Genomic DNA, 17,740 nt, shown 5'->3' with positions numbered 1-17,740 from the left:
GGATGGTATAGTTTTCCACTCAAACGTGTAGTTTGTTAGTTTGACTGTTGGAATTGTAGTTATTTGCAGCCTGTTGGCTTCTGGGAAGTCTAGTCAAGTGTGCATTGGTGCCTGTGTGCAAGAACAATAACATGACAGGAAGGGCCGTACCATGTGACAGGGACAAGAGGGCGTATTTGCATATTAAATCCAGCTATCACAGTTGTGAAAATGCCACAGCAGTATCAGTGGATTAAGAAAAGGTTGTGACGTGCCTAAGCAAACATGTCATTTAACAGCGTGAGATGCCTAACAGGAGAGGAGTATCTTGAGTGCATCTCAGTTAAAACTTATAACACTATGAATGTTCCTTTTTATTACAAAGAGATTTATTTATTCATTATCATCATACTCCACAATTCAATAAGACATCTGTACACATTCAAATGGGTAACCGTGGATATAAAGTGCTGTCTGAAGCCTTCTTCCTGGGTAGAGTGCATGGACATCCAAGCAGGCTGCATGAGGGGCGACCATTGAAAGATCGATACTTGATAACGATGACATTGCGTCATTCGTTGGTCAGTTCTAATGGTCTGAGTCATCCACAGGAGGTACAGAGTATGAGGTGATGTAATACAGTCGTTTTTCCCGGTGTGTGTGGGTATCTTCAGTTAGCCAGAGCAGGGCACAGAGGCCTGTGGTTAGTGTTCTGGATAGGTGGGAGCAGGGTATCCTGTTGAAACGAAAGCATTTGAAATGACTTGAACGGACTCAAATGACATGTTTCTGAAGTGACTACAGGCCTAGTATCTGATCCCATTCCAGTGGACAAGATCATAATGTTGATCCTCCTCATGTCAGGACTCTGGAGGACAGAGGGGGCGAGGAAGAGCTCCACCCCAGGAGCAGAGCAGGAGCAGGGGACTCCACCCTCAGCACACAGCAGCATCTGTGGATCCACTCAGTCCAGGATGGTTCCAGTGGAGCTCTACAGCAAAGCACCATGGGTAAAGTGTTTGGCACCTTTCAGAAAAGGAGTGCTCAGTAGTACATTTACAGTGTTGGGACTCCCTCACTCACACTTTTAGCAGCTGTGTGTAGAGGCAGGCAGCAGGTGAGACTGAGGTGTAGAAGGTACCTGTAAGCTTGTGAAACAGAGAGACAGGTAGAGAGACAGGCAGGCTGGCACAGGTGGTGTGGGTTTTATAGGCAGGTGGAGGTGGGTGTGATTTTCTAGGATCAGAAGGCTGGGGTGGTGTGCATGTGGGAGGGGGTTCCACAGGCAGTAGCAGGGCTTAAAGGTCCGGTAGGCTAGGATGAAAGCTGAAGGCGCAGGGTGAGGTAGGCTGAGAGGAGGCAAACCACACCAACTTAGGTCCAGTGTTACAGAGGGAGAACCAGATACAGAAAATCAAGAGAAGCAAAAGAGAAACATGTAAGATCTCCTAATTTCCCTTTGAATCCCGTTACAAATGTAAATCTTACTTGATCCCCCCCACTCAGATTCATATTTAAAATACACAACTCTTTCAGTAGCATAAACACAAGCTCTTTATCCCATCCTTAAATATCTCAACCCCCTAAAACAACCTATTTTCTTCCCTCTAATCCCTTTCTACTAATTTCTCTCTCACATCCCTCGTCTTTGTCCACTAGGGGGCAGTGGAGTGCTGCATCATAAGCTTCACAAGCACGTCAGTACACTGCAAGTACAGACACTCATATGCCAGTATTCACACACAGTACAGTAGCTCTTCCAGTAGTTTGCACAGAATGTCTTCACAGTATGAAACAAGTGAAATATTTAGTATAGGACTGGTCAGTTCACAGAGGTCTAGCATCATAGAGATATTCACAAAACATTCAGAGATTTATGAAGATATTCATAGAGATGAACATGTATACTGTTGAACTTCCATGAGAACCACAGACACAGCGAGTTGTCTGGTCCCAGCTCTAAGCCCAGAGCTGTCTGCACCAACCGTTAGCATCAGGGCAAAGGTTGGGCTTATACTTCCTGTCCAGGGAGGAAGTCACTGGCGGTCAGAGAGAAAACGAACAACGAGGTGTTGCGTCCATCCCTTCTGGGGAAGAAGAGCCTGTATGTCCATGACAACTTCCTGTCGAACGGAGCATCAACTTCCTGCTTTTGATCCTATGCACTGGCTCCGTCATCAGCACCGCCACCGCCGCCCGTCCCGTGAATGATGAGGGTGGGTGGTGCCAGGGAGAGGTCTCTCTGGCTGCTGTGCCGTGATTGGCTGTCAAGGCGGTGCACGCTGCTGTGAGTGGACAGTGGGTGGTCAAGGTGGGGCATGCTGCCATGGAGGGAGGGGCGCTCCTCTGCGCCACGGTAACCAGAGGAGGTGTGTCTGGATTAAGAGGTGAGTAGGGGAGAAGAGGGGGAAGGAGAGAACATGGGAAGAAAATAAAATGTTCATCTTACTTGGCAGTGTTCTCTTTATACAGGTAAACACCAACTATACCCTGGTCTCTCTCTCTCTCTTCCCCCCCCCCCCCCCCCCCCTTCAATCCCCCCCCTTCAATCCCCCTCTTTCCCCCCTCCGTACCGTCCGTCACGGGAGCGATGCAGGCTGCCATGGTAACTGCTCTTGCTGTGCAGGCTGCCCGCCTTACTGCGGGAGGTGGGGGCGTGGTAAGGCCCACGGTCGCTAGGGGCAGGGCCTGGGTCGTCAGGCTCATCAAGGATGGCCAGGTGAGTGGAGGAGGCATGGGTGGAGGTTCCCTGGGGGAGGAAGAGACAGGGAGGAGAAGTGGAGTGAGGAATAGAAACAAGAGGGAAGAACACCATCTAGTCTGCTTCTTCTTCATGATGTAATCCAGTTCAGTAAATCTTCTTTAGGATAACATGGCTAGATGAGTGCCTGTGACAGTGTAACTAGCTGTCACCCATCCAGTCAGTTTGAGGTCAGTCATTTCTGTCTCACCTGTGTGGAGGTTCCCCTGGACTTCCTGATGATGGGGGTGTGGGGGTCCCTGAGCAGCGACTGGGCAAAGTCCGGCTCCTGCAGCACCTGCCTGCTCTCATTCACACCACTACTGGGGGAGGACGGGGGAGAGGGGACACACACGGGGGACGGCAGGGAGGCGAGAGGGGGGGAGGGGTGGGGAAGTGGAAGGAGGGAAGGGAGAGGCGTATGGGTGGAGTGAGGGTGAGATGGGGGAGGGAGGAACGGGCGGAGGGAGGCAGGGAGAGGGGGAAGGTGGAGGGGTAGGGGAGACGGAGGGATTGGATGGACAGATGGAGGAGGGGGAGTGGAGGGAAGGGAGGAGTGGAGGGGGAGGAAGGGGTTAATGTTCTGTTATTGAGGGTGGGAGAACATGGGTGCAGAAAATAGCCTAATCACCATGGAGACAGGGTTATGGGACGTGTCTGTGTCTGGGGAAATTCAGTTATGACTAACAACTGTTACTGTTCGCTCAAAAGGCAGAATACAAAATGTAGAATTCCACTTACTTCAATATCGTAAAATTGAGCAACTGTAAAAACACACACACTTTCTCTCCCGACACACACACACTGTCCCTCTGTCATACAAAAATACACACACACACACACACACCCTCTCTACTTACTCTTTGCGCCTGCGTCCTTGGAGGAAGCTGGCCCACTCGAAGCAGGTCTTCTTGCTGCCCACCCAGAACACTGAGGGGATGCCCACCACCAGCAGCATCAGGTACTTGATCATGAACAACACCAGGTCTGGTCTGCTGGTCTGCTCCACCTGGTGGGGGAGGGGGGAAGAGCGAGGGAGGGAGGGAGGGCAGGAGCAGAAGGATGAGTGAGTCAGAGAGAAAGAACGACAGACGGATTCAACTCCATCAGAGATGCAGAGAAGCTAGCCTGTTCTCCTCCACCTGGAGAGGGTTAACAGTGTGTGTGTGAGTGGGGCCCTCCAATAGCACAGCTGACTAGTCACAGACAAGTCTCTGTTCTGCTCTCCTCTGCCAGCCTAAACAATGGACACCAATTAAGCTGTGCATTCTTACGTAGGCGCACACACACAGGCCCCCACAGGAATGACCGATCAGATGGCGAGCAGCATTATTGAAAATTCCTCAATTACACACAAGGAGTCTCAGAAGAAACACACACACGGCCAGTTCTTGCACCTGCTGCGCTTATATCTCATACTAATCCAGTCTCCTCTCTTACAGGCCAGTGTTGACAGGCCTGTGCGTGCACAGAAAGCACAGATGTTTTACTTGGGTCGTTAATGTAGTGCATGATACAAAATTAAATAAAAATACCCTATCCCACCACACATACACACTCCATAAATGTTACAAAGACAGCATACAATACAGGCAGCTGAGCGTGACTGAACAAGCCCTGAGAGGGAGGGGGGGGGGGGGGGAGGAAGGGAGTTACAATAGGATGTTTTCTGATTGAGAGAGAGGAGGCAGTGAGAAAGGAGGAAGCCAGATCTAGATGCAATGATGCATACTCACTCTTCCCTTCCCCCAACACATGCTCACTCTCATTCTGCATACACCCACTCTCTCTCTTTCCAGGTGCTTAATAATTGAGGGAGGACTACAAATGATCCCTGACGAGGGTGGGAGGTGAGGGGAACCTTATCCTCAGCATCAGGGCACAGAAACATTACCCTCTGGTAGAAGGTGTGTGTGTATGAGAGTGAACTTGCGGGTGTGGGTTGCTATGACAAGTGACTCCCCTTTGCCCACTGGAACTGAGCGCTAGAAGCAGAAAGCCTATCTAGAGTCAAGTGCCACAATAGAGAGAGAAGCTGAGTAAAAAGTTGCAGTGAAGCTCAGTGCTGGGGAAAACGACTGAAATATGTGGAGCGGTATATGACCTGGTACGGGCAGGGGATGTGGTAGTCCCGGCAACGCTCCTGGACCCAGGTGGTCTCCCAGACGGGCCGGTAGGTGTGCTCGTACAGGTAGCAGGCCAGCACGGTCAGCAGGGGGACCAGGTAGAGGACGGAGAACACGGCGATGCGGATCATGAACTTGACCAGCTTCTCCTGGTTCTCCTTCTCCAGGGGGATCTCCATCCGCACGCGGTTTAGCGCCACGATGCCCGCCAGCAGCAGAGACACGCCCACCTGGACACACAAGAGGGCCACACACACACACACGCGCCACAGATTAGTTTGAAAACGATAACCCCCCACACCTCTCATCATGTCAAACGGCCCACATGGATCAGTAAACAATGATGGACTGGTAGATAAGCGGGCAGACCCACCGCCACGTCCAGGCAGAGCGGCGCCAGCACGAACCATCGCAGCGTAGTGATGTCATAGAGGCCCACGAAGCACACGCCGGCGAGGGCGTCGCCCTCGATCTTGTTCATGGCGAGCAGCGTGATGGTGAGCGCGCCCGGCAGGCCCCAGGCACAGGCGTGGAACAGGAGGGCTTTCTTCTCGATGGCCTCGCTGCCCCACTTGGGCACGGCGGCCAGGAACCAGGTGATGGTGAGGATGACCCACCACACGCTGCCCGCCATGGTGAAGAAGTAGAGCACCATGAAGAGCAGGGTGCACATCTGAGAGGAGAGGGGGGACAACGTTACTCAGTTAGATCCAAATGTGTTTCGATATTTTTGGGGTCCTTTTCTGTTTTATTTATATAGAGACAGGAAAGCAGGGAGCGAGACAGGAAGACATGGCACTAAATGGCCCGTGACAGAATCAAACCTAGGCCCCTGCGTTCAGGCTTACAGCCTTAATGGTACCTGGTGAACCACCAGGGCACCCCAGACAACTTTGTTCTTTAACAACTCACAAAAAACATAGAATATCACAACACATAACTTCATAACAGAGACAATCATCTGTCAATCATTAGAAATAAACCACCAGGTCAATAGTAAGTGATTGACGGGTCTCACCTTGTTGTGAGACCCCTGGGTGATGGTGGCCGCCCGGAACTCCGCAGGGCTAGCAGCGTTGCACGCCACCTTGTCCTCCAATAGGAAGCCCAGGAAGAACGCCAATGACACCATCATGTAGCAGACGGCGTAGAAGATGATTGGCCGCTCCGGGTAGCGGAACCTGGTGACGTCGATGAGGAAGGTGAGGAAGGTGAAGAGGGTTGCCGAGAGACACACGATGGAGACCACGCCTACGAAGTAGCGTGCGAAGGCCAGCTCCTGGCGCTGGAAGTACATGCTGGGGCAGGGGGGCGAGCAGTCAGACGTGCCCAGGAAAGAGTAGCCCAAGTCAGGCTGGATCTTGAGCTCGCGGGGGCACCAGAAGCCATAGTCTCGCTGGACCTCCAGAGAGGACTGGTCTGTGGGGTCTGGCTGGGTCTGGAGGTCCACTTCCCTGGGGTAAGGCTCATCACAGTCTGGGAACCTGGGGAGAGCGGGGGGGGGGGGGGAAGAAGGAGAGAGAGTGAGAGGCAGATAGTCAGGGTACTAAGAGGGCAAGTGGGGGATCAAACCACTACCCTCTCTTACACATTCTACCTCAAGAAACCAAAGAGATCAGTCAGGGTTCTGTGTCTGGGTGTATTGGTGAGGGGTCAGGGTCGTAAGGGATCAGACCTGCTGCAGTCCATCTCGTCGGGCCAGCTGACCCCAAACATGTCCATGAGCTTATGGCAGTCCCTCTTGGCGCGCTGGCACAGCGCCCGGCAGGGCAGAGACACACGGCCGTACTCAGTACACACAGGGGCATAGAGGGCACACAGGAACATACGCAGGTCCTCCGAACACCGGAGGTTCACCATGGGGTGGAACGGCTAGAGGGCGAGAGAGAGAACGAGAGACGGGAGGAAGGGGGTGGGGGAGAGGTAGAGGCACAGGGAGAGAAGAGGGAGGAAGGGGGTGGGGGAGAGGTAGAGGCACAGGGAGAGAAGAGGGAGGAAGGGGGTAGGGGAGAGGTAGAGGCACAGGGAGAGAAGAGGGAGGAAGGGGGTGGGGGAGAGGTAGAGGCACAGGGAGAGAAGAGGGAGGAAGAGTTAGACATCTCTACAAGCCTTGGGTTACCCACGCTAGATTAAATCTTTACAGCACACACAGTCTCTCAGCACGAAGGAGGGGGGGGGGAGAAGAAAGTAAAACATTGAGAGGGCAGAGATGGAGATGGAGAGGGGACACTGATTCTATGCTGTCGTCAAAAAACTCATCAATACTTTTACAAGTGCGATCATGATTGTAAATACCCACTACCTACCCTCCAGAAGAACATGAGTCTGACCAGATGCCTGACTGAAGTGAAACGCAATCCACACATACATCTAGTCACTGATGTTGTGAAAAAGGATTAGATTCAACACACACACACCTAATTCACCCTATCTGTTACTGATGTTGTGATGAAGGATTAGACGACACACATACCCCGAACCTGTCACATCTCGGGGCTGATATCATCCTCAGAGTGATTGGCTAAGTGAATATCACCCAGACACATAGACAGGGGATTAACTGACTTACATTGCTCGAAACATCAAAACATCGTTCCACAAACATACAAACCCTGTGTGTGTGTGTGTGTATATGTGTGCCATAAAGACACATATACAGATCAGCACAGTCCTGAGGGTAAGACTCAAGTGATGCGCAAAAGACATTCCATCTACTCAAAGCTGGATATTTCCTCCTCTCTCTTTCTCTCCCCCCCTGGCATCCCTCTCTTTGTCTCGGCCCTCTCCTCCTCCGCTCTGTGTAGATGCACTCGGTGACCTCCTATAGACTGAGACCTGGCCTTCATTACTGTTCATACAGCCTCTGTACTCCACTAACTAGGCTGACTGCATCTCTCCTCAGAGCTCAGCTTCTGATCACCATTAGACCAACACAGAAGGGGAAATCACTGTACCCAGGACCCTGTCCTTCCTCCACCCCCCACTGTGTGTGTGTGTGTGTGTGTGTGTGAGTGAGTGAGTGAGTGAGTGAGTGAGTGAGAGAGAGAGAGTGTGCCTCAACTACTGCCCTGATGAGTTTGTTTTGATCGCCCTCAATTGCTGTGTTCCAGATCTGTGCGCTCGGTAAAAGTGTCCCACCCGCAACTGGGTGCAGCCACGCGTGGGTTCCCTGACATGCTTTTGAAGAGCTGTACAGCCCATCCACACACACACACACTCTAAATGTTGCATGAACTGTAGTGGGCACTTAGGCATGTGTTAATGCTTTGTGTGTGTGTGTGTGTAAGAGAGAGAGATAGAGCATGTAAGCTTCTATTCACGGGGCTACAGCTCACAGCTGAGCATGTTGGCATGGCCCTTTCCTCCACCTCTCCATCTCTCCATCTCTTCACCTCCCAGGAGAGAATGTGAGTGAGCATTAAGCTCTGTCTAGATGCCTCTATATATATATACACACACACCTGGATATGCATGTGTGTGGAGGGGAGGGGGGCTTTGGTATACAGTTTGGCTGATACACACACACTTTTCTAGCAGGGCCCGAGGGTACACTTAACACAGCAGGGTCCAGCTCAGAGGACTCTCTACATGAGGATGTTCCACTGTTCCCACTAGTGGCCTGGTTCTGCATGCCTGGACTCTGACGCTCCTGCTGTGTGCATCCCTACCTCCCCTCTTTCCCGTCTCATATGAATGCATCCTCTCTTGTGAATGCATTCCTCCTGTGTGTGTGTGTGTATGTGTGTCATCCTCACTACTTACATTTATTTTGTGGCCCAGTGATTTCTGACAACCAGACCCTCCCGAGCCCCCCCCCCCCTCCACACAGAGAATATTGCTCTTAAGCGGTTGAGGGGGGGGTGAGGAAGAGATAGGGGGATGGTGCAGATCAATCGTCTCTCTTCATGTCAACTTGATTTTATCTGTTCAGCACTTTGTCATCTCTTAAGTGCTTCCTGACTGACACAAAGAAAGGCAGGACTGTGGACGTTGCCCCAGGCAACAGCAGGCCTGGCTTCTTCTCGTCATCCCCAAGATACAGGAGGGATGAGGGAGGAAGGATGAGGAAGGATGAGGAAGGATGAGGAGAGCGAGATAATCTGTCTATCCAGGCAACAGCCATACAGGGGATGAGAAGGGCATTTGACTGCAGATCAAAAGGTCCCCGGTTCAAATACATGAATACATTCATATTATTACCAACAGACCCACTAGCACTACAGCTAAAATCCCCCAATTGATGTTGCTTTGGATAGAAGCATCTGCTAGATGAAAACATTTGTATTATGATTACCAATAGACCCAGTAAACCAGCACCATAGCTAAACTCTGATGCTCCAGGCTGATCTTCATGGAAGATGGTTTTACATGATACTGGTGAAAGAAGACAGCGACAGCCTCAGGTTGTCCTCTCCACGGCAGATGGGACTGGGGGCTGGTGTTATATGTTGCCTCTTGGAGAGTGGGCGAAGGGCAACGTGTGTGTGGACAGACGGTTGTGTGTCTGTACGTGCATGTGTTGGGCGGAAAAAAGTGTTCATTTGGAGGTGCCTATTTGCATGTGTGTGTGTATGTTCCTGTTTGTGTGGGGGACGGTGAGGGGTGTGAAATGCTGGTTTTCTGGCAGCAACAGAGTAGAAAAAGACCCCAACTGTTCCTCCTCTCCTTCAATAGATGGATTAAGTTTCTCTTTCTCCTCCTTCTCTCTCTTTCTTAGAGCCAGTGTGGTCTGAGTAAAGACTGACTGAAGAGAGAGCAGGAAGAGAGCAGGACAGACACGACAAGGAGAAGGAGAAAACGTGATCCCCATGCTACCTCCCCCCTTCTCTCTCTCTCTCAGGTAAAACAGTGAACAGGGTGGGGCTAACATTCACTCGCTCCTGGTGTTTCTCAGCTGTGTGTGCTGTACAGGTGGGTCCCTGGAAGCTGGGTGTCGTGACAGGGGGAAGCTTAGGGCACAGTAGAAAAGCCAGTTTGCCAACTCTGCACAATGTGTCGAGCTTCAAACGGAGAGAGGGAATGAAAGAGAGTGGGAGCAAGGGAGGGAAAGATGGAGAGAGGGAGGGAGAGAAGTTGGGGGAGAGTGGCAGTTTCCAGGAGGATTAGGAAGTCAAAAGGGCTGGTCTTTAGAGTGTGAGAACGTGCAATGGCTTGCTCATATGCGCACACACAGGCATGCCCGCGCACACACACACACACATGGCAGCGCATTTCCTAAAACTTTTGTTAGCTGTGTGATTATTCATCGGTTGTATTGTGTTCTGTCGCAGACTGGGCAGGTCAGGTGACTGGGCAGGTCAGGTGACTGGGCAGGTCAGGTGACTGGGCAGGTCAGGTGACTGGGCAGGTCAGGTGACTGGGCAGGTCAGGTGACTGGGCAGGTCAGGTGACTGGTCACACACACACACACACCTCAAACACAGTTGAGGGCCATACAGCTCTAGAAGTACTAGCAGGAAGTTCTTTGCTAATGCGATTGACTTATTTCCTAACAGATTACAACAAATCTTAAATAGAAGGTTGCCCAGAGTTATTCACTATTAGTGCTTCCCTTTGGTGGAAGCTTCTCCAGGCCTGTGGCGTGTGTGTGTGTGTGTGTCTCACTACAGCCCAAACACTGTCAGGCTCCATCAGCTTTTCCTCCATCATCTACAGTATGTACCCCTCAGTTCTTTCCTCCATCATCTACAGTATGTACCCCTCAGTTCTTTCCTCCATCATCTACAGTATGTACCCCTCAGTTCTTTCCTCCATCATCTACAGTATGTACCCCTCAGTTCTTTCCTCCATCATCTACAGTATGTACCCCTCAGTTCTTTCCTCCATCATCTACAGTATGTACCCCTCAGTTCTTTCCTCCATCATCTACAGTATGTACCCCTCAGTTCTTTCCTCCATCATCTACAGTATGTACCCCTCAGTTCTTTCCTCCATCATCTACAGTATGTACCCCTCAGTTCTTTCCTCCATCATCTACAGTATGTACCCCTCAGTTCTTTCCTCCATCACCCAGCACCCTGAGTTTCTCTCTCTCTTCCATTAATGACATCATCCCCATGTCATACAGAGAAGATTGTGCGCGCACGCACGCACACACTATAAACCCCTCTCAAGCGTAGCTAAGAGAAACAGGCAGCCATGAATTGAGGAGAAGAACAAACACACAGTTCCGCCTCTCTAATCTTCCCTCTTTTCTCGTCTACTGAAAAGATAGCCCTCTCCCACACTCCCTCTCTCACAGCCTCATTCATTCGTTTCTTCATCCCTCCATCCCCCCCTTCAGTCAGGACCTGACAGAGCCGTTCCTGTCGTTCTTCTACACAACGACTTCCCCTCCTCCATGGTTCTTTCACTTTCCATACTTCCATCCCTCCCTCCTCTCTTCCACTCATCTCTTAATGCATTCCTATACACATCCAAATCCACTCCCCTCCAACCCTCTCCTCCTCACCCACTTGTTTCCCTCCCGTCCCATTCCTCTCCTCCTCCTCCCTCTGTCCTCCCCTACTGGGTTTTTTCCTCGTGCATTTCCTCCCTGGCTACTATAGCAACCAGTGATGAGGGATGACTAGCCAATCACAGGAGAGGGTTTTAAGAGGTGCTTGTCCCTATCCAGGGGTCAGAGGGCAGGAAGCACACAGAGACACACATCTCCCTGTGTGAAAGAGTAGTGAAGAGAAGTAAAAGCACTACAGATGACCCACTAGAGAGGACCCACCCCAACAACCCAAAACTACAACACACACACCAGGGTGAGCTCTCTCTGTTGAAGCTGCAGTTCTGAAACACACACACTCTCACTCATGCATTTGCCTGTTGATGAGGTTTCAGAGGACGGCATCTGTGTTTTTGTGTTCAACCCCTTGGTCTAGAAAACGAATTCATGAGTGCAGAGCTCAGACTAAGACTATAGATAAGGACAAAGTATATTCAGGGTTTTACCAGGGATGACCTCAACATAAACACCACTTGGCTCAGTGCCCACTAACAACAATTAATCTGGATAAACTGTATCCCTATCACAGAGAGAGAAGTATGGAGAAGGGGAGGGATGAAGGGAGATATGAATGGAGGGACAGTTGGAGACAGGGACAGTTGGAGACAGGGATAGTTGGAAGAATAAGTAAAAGGGGGGGAAGGGATGGATTGAGAGAAAGAGAGGGGGAGACAGGAATGGATGAATGGATGGATTGTGGGAGAGATAGATGGAGGGAAGGATGGATGGATGGATAGATGGGGGAGGGATGAATACATATTAGATGGATAGAGCATTAGAGTGTGGGACACTGACCTAATGCACTTACAATGTGGATTCAACATTGGTGTTGTCATCCCACAACACTGCAGCAACAGGCATCAGACTAGCTGGTTGGTCAGTTATATACCCCCCAGGCTGTTAGGCAGTCTAGTAAATAAGTCCATTCGTTAGACTAGTTTGTTAAGATGAATATTTAGTCATCTATTAGGTGGTCTAGCTTGTTAGTTAGTTAGGCTACTTGGTAATCTGCAAGGTACTCTCAGACAAAGCCGTCTGATTGGTTTCCTGCCTGAACTCTCTAGACGCCCTTCATAGTGAACAGTGTGTGGACTAGAGACCTGTCTCTATAGGTGCCCTCCATACACAACTGTGTAGACCCTAGATCTGCTCTTCATTAGTCTGACACAGTGAGGGGATTATCGCCCCAATCTGCATAGTAAGCACCCCCTGCCAACACGCACACACGTGCAGACACACATGCGTGCACAGACACACCCATGTACACGCACACACACTCAGGGGAACCCAGTGTTGTTGCACAGGACCCCATGGTGTCCCCTGATGAACAGAGGGTGTGCTGAGGGACAGGACCCCATGCTGGGGGAGAGACAAACACTGTGCTCCAGTCTAGGGCCCTGAGAGAGATGTACAGACAGGCAGACCACACACACACACACATTCCAGCCCTCTCTCTTTCTGTTTCTCTTAAACACTTGGCCCTTTCCTTGGTTTGCTCCCTTAAATTACTAACAAACACCGCCCCCCCACCTTTCTTTCCAAGTGAACCACCCGCTCCCCCTTCTCCACAACATCCACCCCCCCCAACTCACACCCCCTCTTTAACACCTTCAACCGTCACCTCTCACTCCCCGGACAGCGGAGAGAATCCTCTAGCTGACATATTCTGTGTGTGTGCGCGCCCGTGCGTGGTGATTTGGGGGTGTTGAGTGAGTGCCCATGTCGGCTGTTCTGTTGCGACTAAAGACCAGAATTTGTCTGCACCTCTCTCGCCTCCAACTTTCCCTCTCCCCTTCATTTCTCCCCTCCCTTTCCCTCTCTTCCCCCTCTCCTCTCTCTCAGGTTTAATTGACTGAAGTGATGGAGGCAGACAGAATGGCTGTGCTGTCTGAATCAATCCCTTCATTGTGAGGCTGTGAGAAGAGATTAGTCGCTAGTTAGCACTACTGAATAACATCAGCTGGCACCGCTAGCACTGCTGTCTATCACACACCAAACACACACACACACACACAGGATGCACACGCAGGAAAGACATGCCTGATATTGACACACACACCTGATACACACAGAGACATTGCATCAGCAAAGCATTACAACAGCATCTTACACCCATGAAGCTAGTTACAACTCAAACAACTGTGTCAGCTAACTGAGCCAGCCCTCCCACACACACACACACACACACACACACACACACATACAGCTGAGATGAGGGTGTGTCCAGATGGTGGTGTGCTGTAAGGCAAGGGCAACACATGAGCTCCGTTCCCTCAGGCTTTGCATGTGCTGACTGGTGTGTGTCTGTGTGTATGTGTGTGTGTGTGCGCAATAATTTGGGTATGAGTAACTGTTAAACAACTCTATTAATGTAAATGTCACACATAAACCTACCAGTGACAAGAGACATTAGTGAGGCTAGAAAATTGGCCCCACACTGCAAGAGAAACACACACACACACATCGGAGATGGTATACAGCCATGGTATCCCATGAGAGATATTATTAAATTTCCTCCCAGCATTTTTTCCTTTCATTAACAGAAAGCGACACACACACACACGCAACACACACATAAGGGGAAGGCTGGGAAGCCACGGTGGTTTGTCATTGTAGCGTCTCTTGTTGTTCATTTGTAAAGCTGCCTTCCTTTCCGGAAGGCTTCAGTTACCTCTTTAGTGGGTTAAACCAAGTTCACAAACACCACACATGGTATTCTGTTGATACATGGTATGGCCTGACATAACACATTTCTCAAACAGGGTTGACATCTCCAGGCAACTGTACTGAAACAAATTGTATATGATATAATTATTATTTTTCTCTCCTGGTGATTAGCTGCAGTAAGGGAAGCCATGGTTTCTCTATCTCGAGATGTTGAGTTAGCTATTGGGATTCCATTTGCTGTGTTGTGTTAGCAGTGTGGGGTTAGCAGTGTTGAGCTAGCTGTATTCAGCCAGCTAGTCAGTTAGCTCTGTTGAATTTGCTGTGTTGAGCTAGCTATGTGCCATTAGCTGTGTTGAGTTATCTATGTGCAGTTAGCTATGCTGAGTTAGTAACGTGCAGTAGCTGTATTGAGTTAGCCATGTGCAGCTAGCTGTGTTAAGGTCGCTATGTGCAGCTAGCTGTGTTGCGTTAGGTTTGTGCAGCTAGCTGTGTTGAGTTAGCTTTGTGCAGCTAGCTGTGTTGAGTTAGCCTTGTGCAGCTAGCTGTGTTGAGTTAGCCATGTGCAGCTAGCTGTGTTGAGTTAGCTTTGTGCAGTGGCTGTGCAGTTGCTCTTGACAGCAGCACCAGCAGCTTATCCTGAGCGGGAGGAACAGCTGGACGAGGAGAAACCCTATTTAAGCTCTCTTATTTCATCATACGTTTTCATAACCAAGTTGTTGCAAATATTGAAAAAACAAGAGACAGTAGAAACATTTGTCTTCCCTTAGTAAAAGACATAACTAAGTGTCATTTTAGGTTCTCAGTGTAGCTGTAACGTCCTCTAAAATCCATATTCCTGTTGGTCTTAAAAGGCCAGATAAAGGAAAATAATGAGTATTGAACCGAGGATAAAAGATAATGTGTCAGGCAAACCATCTCATATTACTGCCTAGTAACCGTCTGTATAAACTATTGTTGTCGCTCTAGGCAATAGAGGGCCAAGTGTCTTCACCTCAGTGCAATGAACATGTAAAGAAGGGAGCGTTGAATACGTCATAGCACTGGAGCAAGGAACATGTAAAGAAGCAAGTGTCATACATTTACATGATGCTTTACTTCTAACACTAGCAGCTATGTAAAAAGGAAATCTCACAGGAATGTCTTCCATTTACTACCGCGAGCCACTCAACGTGACGTATCCAACACTTCCTTCTTCACATGACACATAGGTGCTGTGACCTATGACGCCTCCTTTTTTGCATGTTCCGTGCCACAGTGATGAACAGCTGACCAGAGACGCAGCGTCACTGTCCGTCTGAACCATTCCATAGACTATTATGGTCTGCCTCTCACAGATAGATGCCCCACAGCCAAACCTCTTAAACAAAACACTCTCCACAGTTCAGTCAACCAAACACAGTACTGAAAAACAAGCATGTGCACAGACACACTACACCTAATAATCACACACACACAAACACACACACACCACACGTCAAGGCCGTAGCCATGGAGTCAACATTGGGGGGGACAATTTTTTTTTTTTTTATGATAATTTCGGACCGCGTGCGTGGCTGCCTGTTGTAGCGTAGCACATTTATATTTTTATATCAATATATTGGGGGGGACGTTTTGACCAGATTTGAATATTGGGGGGGGGATGTGTCCCTCCCAATATGTATTATGATTACGGCCTTGCCACACGTACGCAAGCACCCCCACACAAACACACACACACAGCTGTACCTCCATGGCGAGGGCAGCAGTCTGCTGGTCGTAATGGTTCAGCAGGTTGGGCATGAAGGTGGTGTTGTATGGAAGCTCCTGGCACATCCTCAGTCCAATGGGCTCGCAGCTGAACGCACTGTGGCTGTCCTCAGACTCCACATGGATGGACGCGCAGGGGGAGAGGAGAAGCAGGGAGATGAAGAACAGGAGCTGCTGCTGGTAGTGGTGGTGGAGAGCTCCACGCATCTTCACACCTCCGTCAGAAACCCCCATGATGGCAGGAAAGGAGGGCTGCTGCTTCCCATTTGCTCTCATTCTAGAATGGATGTTTCTCAGTTGATGGATGGGGAGGAAGAATGCGCTATTCCTCTTCAAAACTACGCTTTGGAGATCTGAGGAGCTCATAGAGGGTTCCTGCTGGTTCCATTCCCCAGCTGAGTGCACCCTGCCTGGCAATAGGTCCCACCTGGCCAACCTCTGTCCTCCAGGGCCTTCTTTCCAGATCTGTACCCAGAGAAGGGCTCTGATCTTTGACCAAGGTGAAAGGCTGTCCTTAGACAAGAACCTGTAAGTGTAAACACTAATTAACCAGACAACCAGATAGGGTGACTTCTGTTCAAAGTTTTGATCAATGGATAAACGTATAAACGTGCAAATAACCTGGAACACGGCAACAAGTAAGAGAGCTTCATGACAAACTACATAGATTAGTAACTGTTGCCGCTGTGTACATTTATCACATTATAACAACACAATAAAAGTTGTCGCCAACTGTCACCAATTGAGTGAGTCCTAGCCAGCAATAACATTGTTATTTGACTCTTTAAAATGACAATGGCCTTAACCAATTGTATCATTTGTATTAGCAATGTAACCAAGCTATGCAAATTAAGTACACAACTCTACACGGGGCTTCAACTTGTGCAGGGGCAATTCATTCTAATGATCGAAACACAACCTTGTTGACAGGGCGTAGCTACCACCCGAGACTGAAACGAGGAGAAGCGAACACGCCCTTTAAGCCGTTTCATTCCATTCGACCCAGCCGTGCATGCATCCTCCTTGTATTCGGTTTCAACGCTCCATTCAATCGAATCTCTTTACTCACTGCAAACCGACCCACCGGGGCCACCAATCCCCCCGCCACCCATTGCTTCTCCTTGCGTCCGCACATCAGTGAGAGGTTGGCCAGGCAACTAGCGTCCCCTCGACATGTTTCGCACTAGATGGCTTGATTGCCATGATGAACCGGTGCTGCTGTAGCTGTATGTATGCCATGATACTGGCATTGTGTGCTCACTGTGCTGTAGTAAAATATGCGTGCAAATGTCTAATATACTCGATGTAACATCGTATTTTACCAACACAAGCCCTTTAAGTCTAGCAAGCTCACCGAGTAAATTTGATGACCAGTGTCCTTGCAGTTTTTCACGTAACGATACAGCTCGAGCTTGCAAGGTAAACTGGTGCTGACGAACGTGTGTACCTCTGTCATGCTTGCTCGCCGATGCCAAAAGCTTGCACATGACTCGCTGGTTAAAAGGATAAGCATATAGATAACTGGTAAATAAGTTTATCCGCTACGGTTAATTAGCGTGGTGGTGATTTGGGCTTGATCTCCACTGGCTCCCAATCCATTGGCTGGCTCTCAATAACTGAATATCAGTTCCCAACGTGTCGCTCCCTCGGGCTGTGTTATCCAGACCACAGCGTCTGTATATAGCTAAACAGGCGGTGATCGCACAACCCGGACTGAGAATATCTCCACACTAACTATTAAACCAGTAAAACGTGAACTTTACCTTGTATCAATATATTTTCTTTAATATCCGCCGTTCTCTGTCGCTGTCCCTAGTCCTCTCAGTCGTTAATGTAAGCGTGCGCTCTGGTTTCTGCGGCTGCGGCTTGCACACCACTTGCAGCCACCTTCCTTCAAGGCTGACTGGCTCCTCGGTGCCGGTGACGCGCGTACACGTGTGCGCGCACTTAGCGACCACAATTGTTCCCGCGCATTGACGAGTTTTG

General features: G+C 49.8%; 1 protein-coding gene across 3 annotated transcripts; it reads right to left on the bottom strand.

Moving 5' to 3' along the window:
• Positions 1 to 375: 375 nt before the first annotated feature.
• On the bottom strand, positions 376 to 17,662 carry fzd3b (frizzled class receptor 3b). Of its 3 annotated transcripts, XR_006956874.1 has the most exons (11): positions 17,518 to 17,662; positions 15,734 to 16,280; positions 6,521 to 6,717; positions 5,864 to 6,329; positions 5,219 to 5,518; positions 4,824 to 5,075; positions 3,580 to 3,728; positions 2,931 to 3,042; positions 2,553 to 2,728; positions 1,063 to 2,354; positions 376 to 970 (listed from the first exon to the last, which is right to left on the bottom strand). XR_006956874.1 is itself a non-coding variant. In XM_047031523.1 (10 exons), the coding sequence occupies exons 2-10, from the start codon at positions 16,118 to 16,120 to the stop codon at positions 2,138 to 2,140; spliced, it is 2,256 nt and encodes a 751-aa protein (XP_046887479.1). In that variant the 5' UTR covers positions 16,121 to 16,280; positions 17,518 to 17,662; the 3' UTR covers positions 376 to 2,137. The 3 variants fall into 3 exon arrangements, 2 of the variants coding, with proteins under 2 accessions (XP_046887479.1, XP_046887480.1); XM_047031523.1 differs by having other exon boundaries at positions 376 to 2,354; XM_047031524.1 differs by having other exon boundaries at positions 376 to 2,354; positions 2,931 to 3,039.
• Between the last annotated feature and the right edge of the window lie 78 nt (positions 17,663 to 17,740).

The sequence above is a fragment of the Hypomesus transpacificus genome, chromosome 12, assembly GCF_021917145.1.
Source record: "Hypomesus transpacificus isolate Combined female chromosome 12, fHypTra1, whole genome shotgun sequence".
Lineage (NCBI taxonomy): Eukaryota > Metazoa > Chordata > Actinopteri > Osmeriformes > Osmeridae > Hypomesus > Hypomesus transpacificus.
The sequence above is the reverse complement of the archived record's forward strand: the minus strand, read 5'-3'. Positions and strand labels throughout refer to the sequence as shown.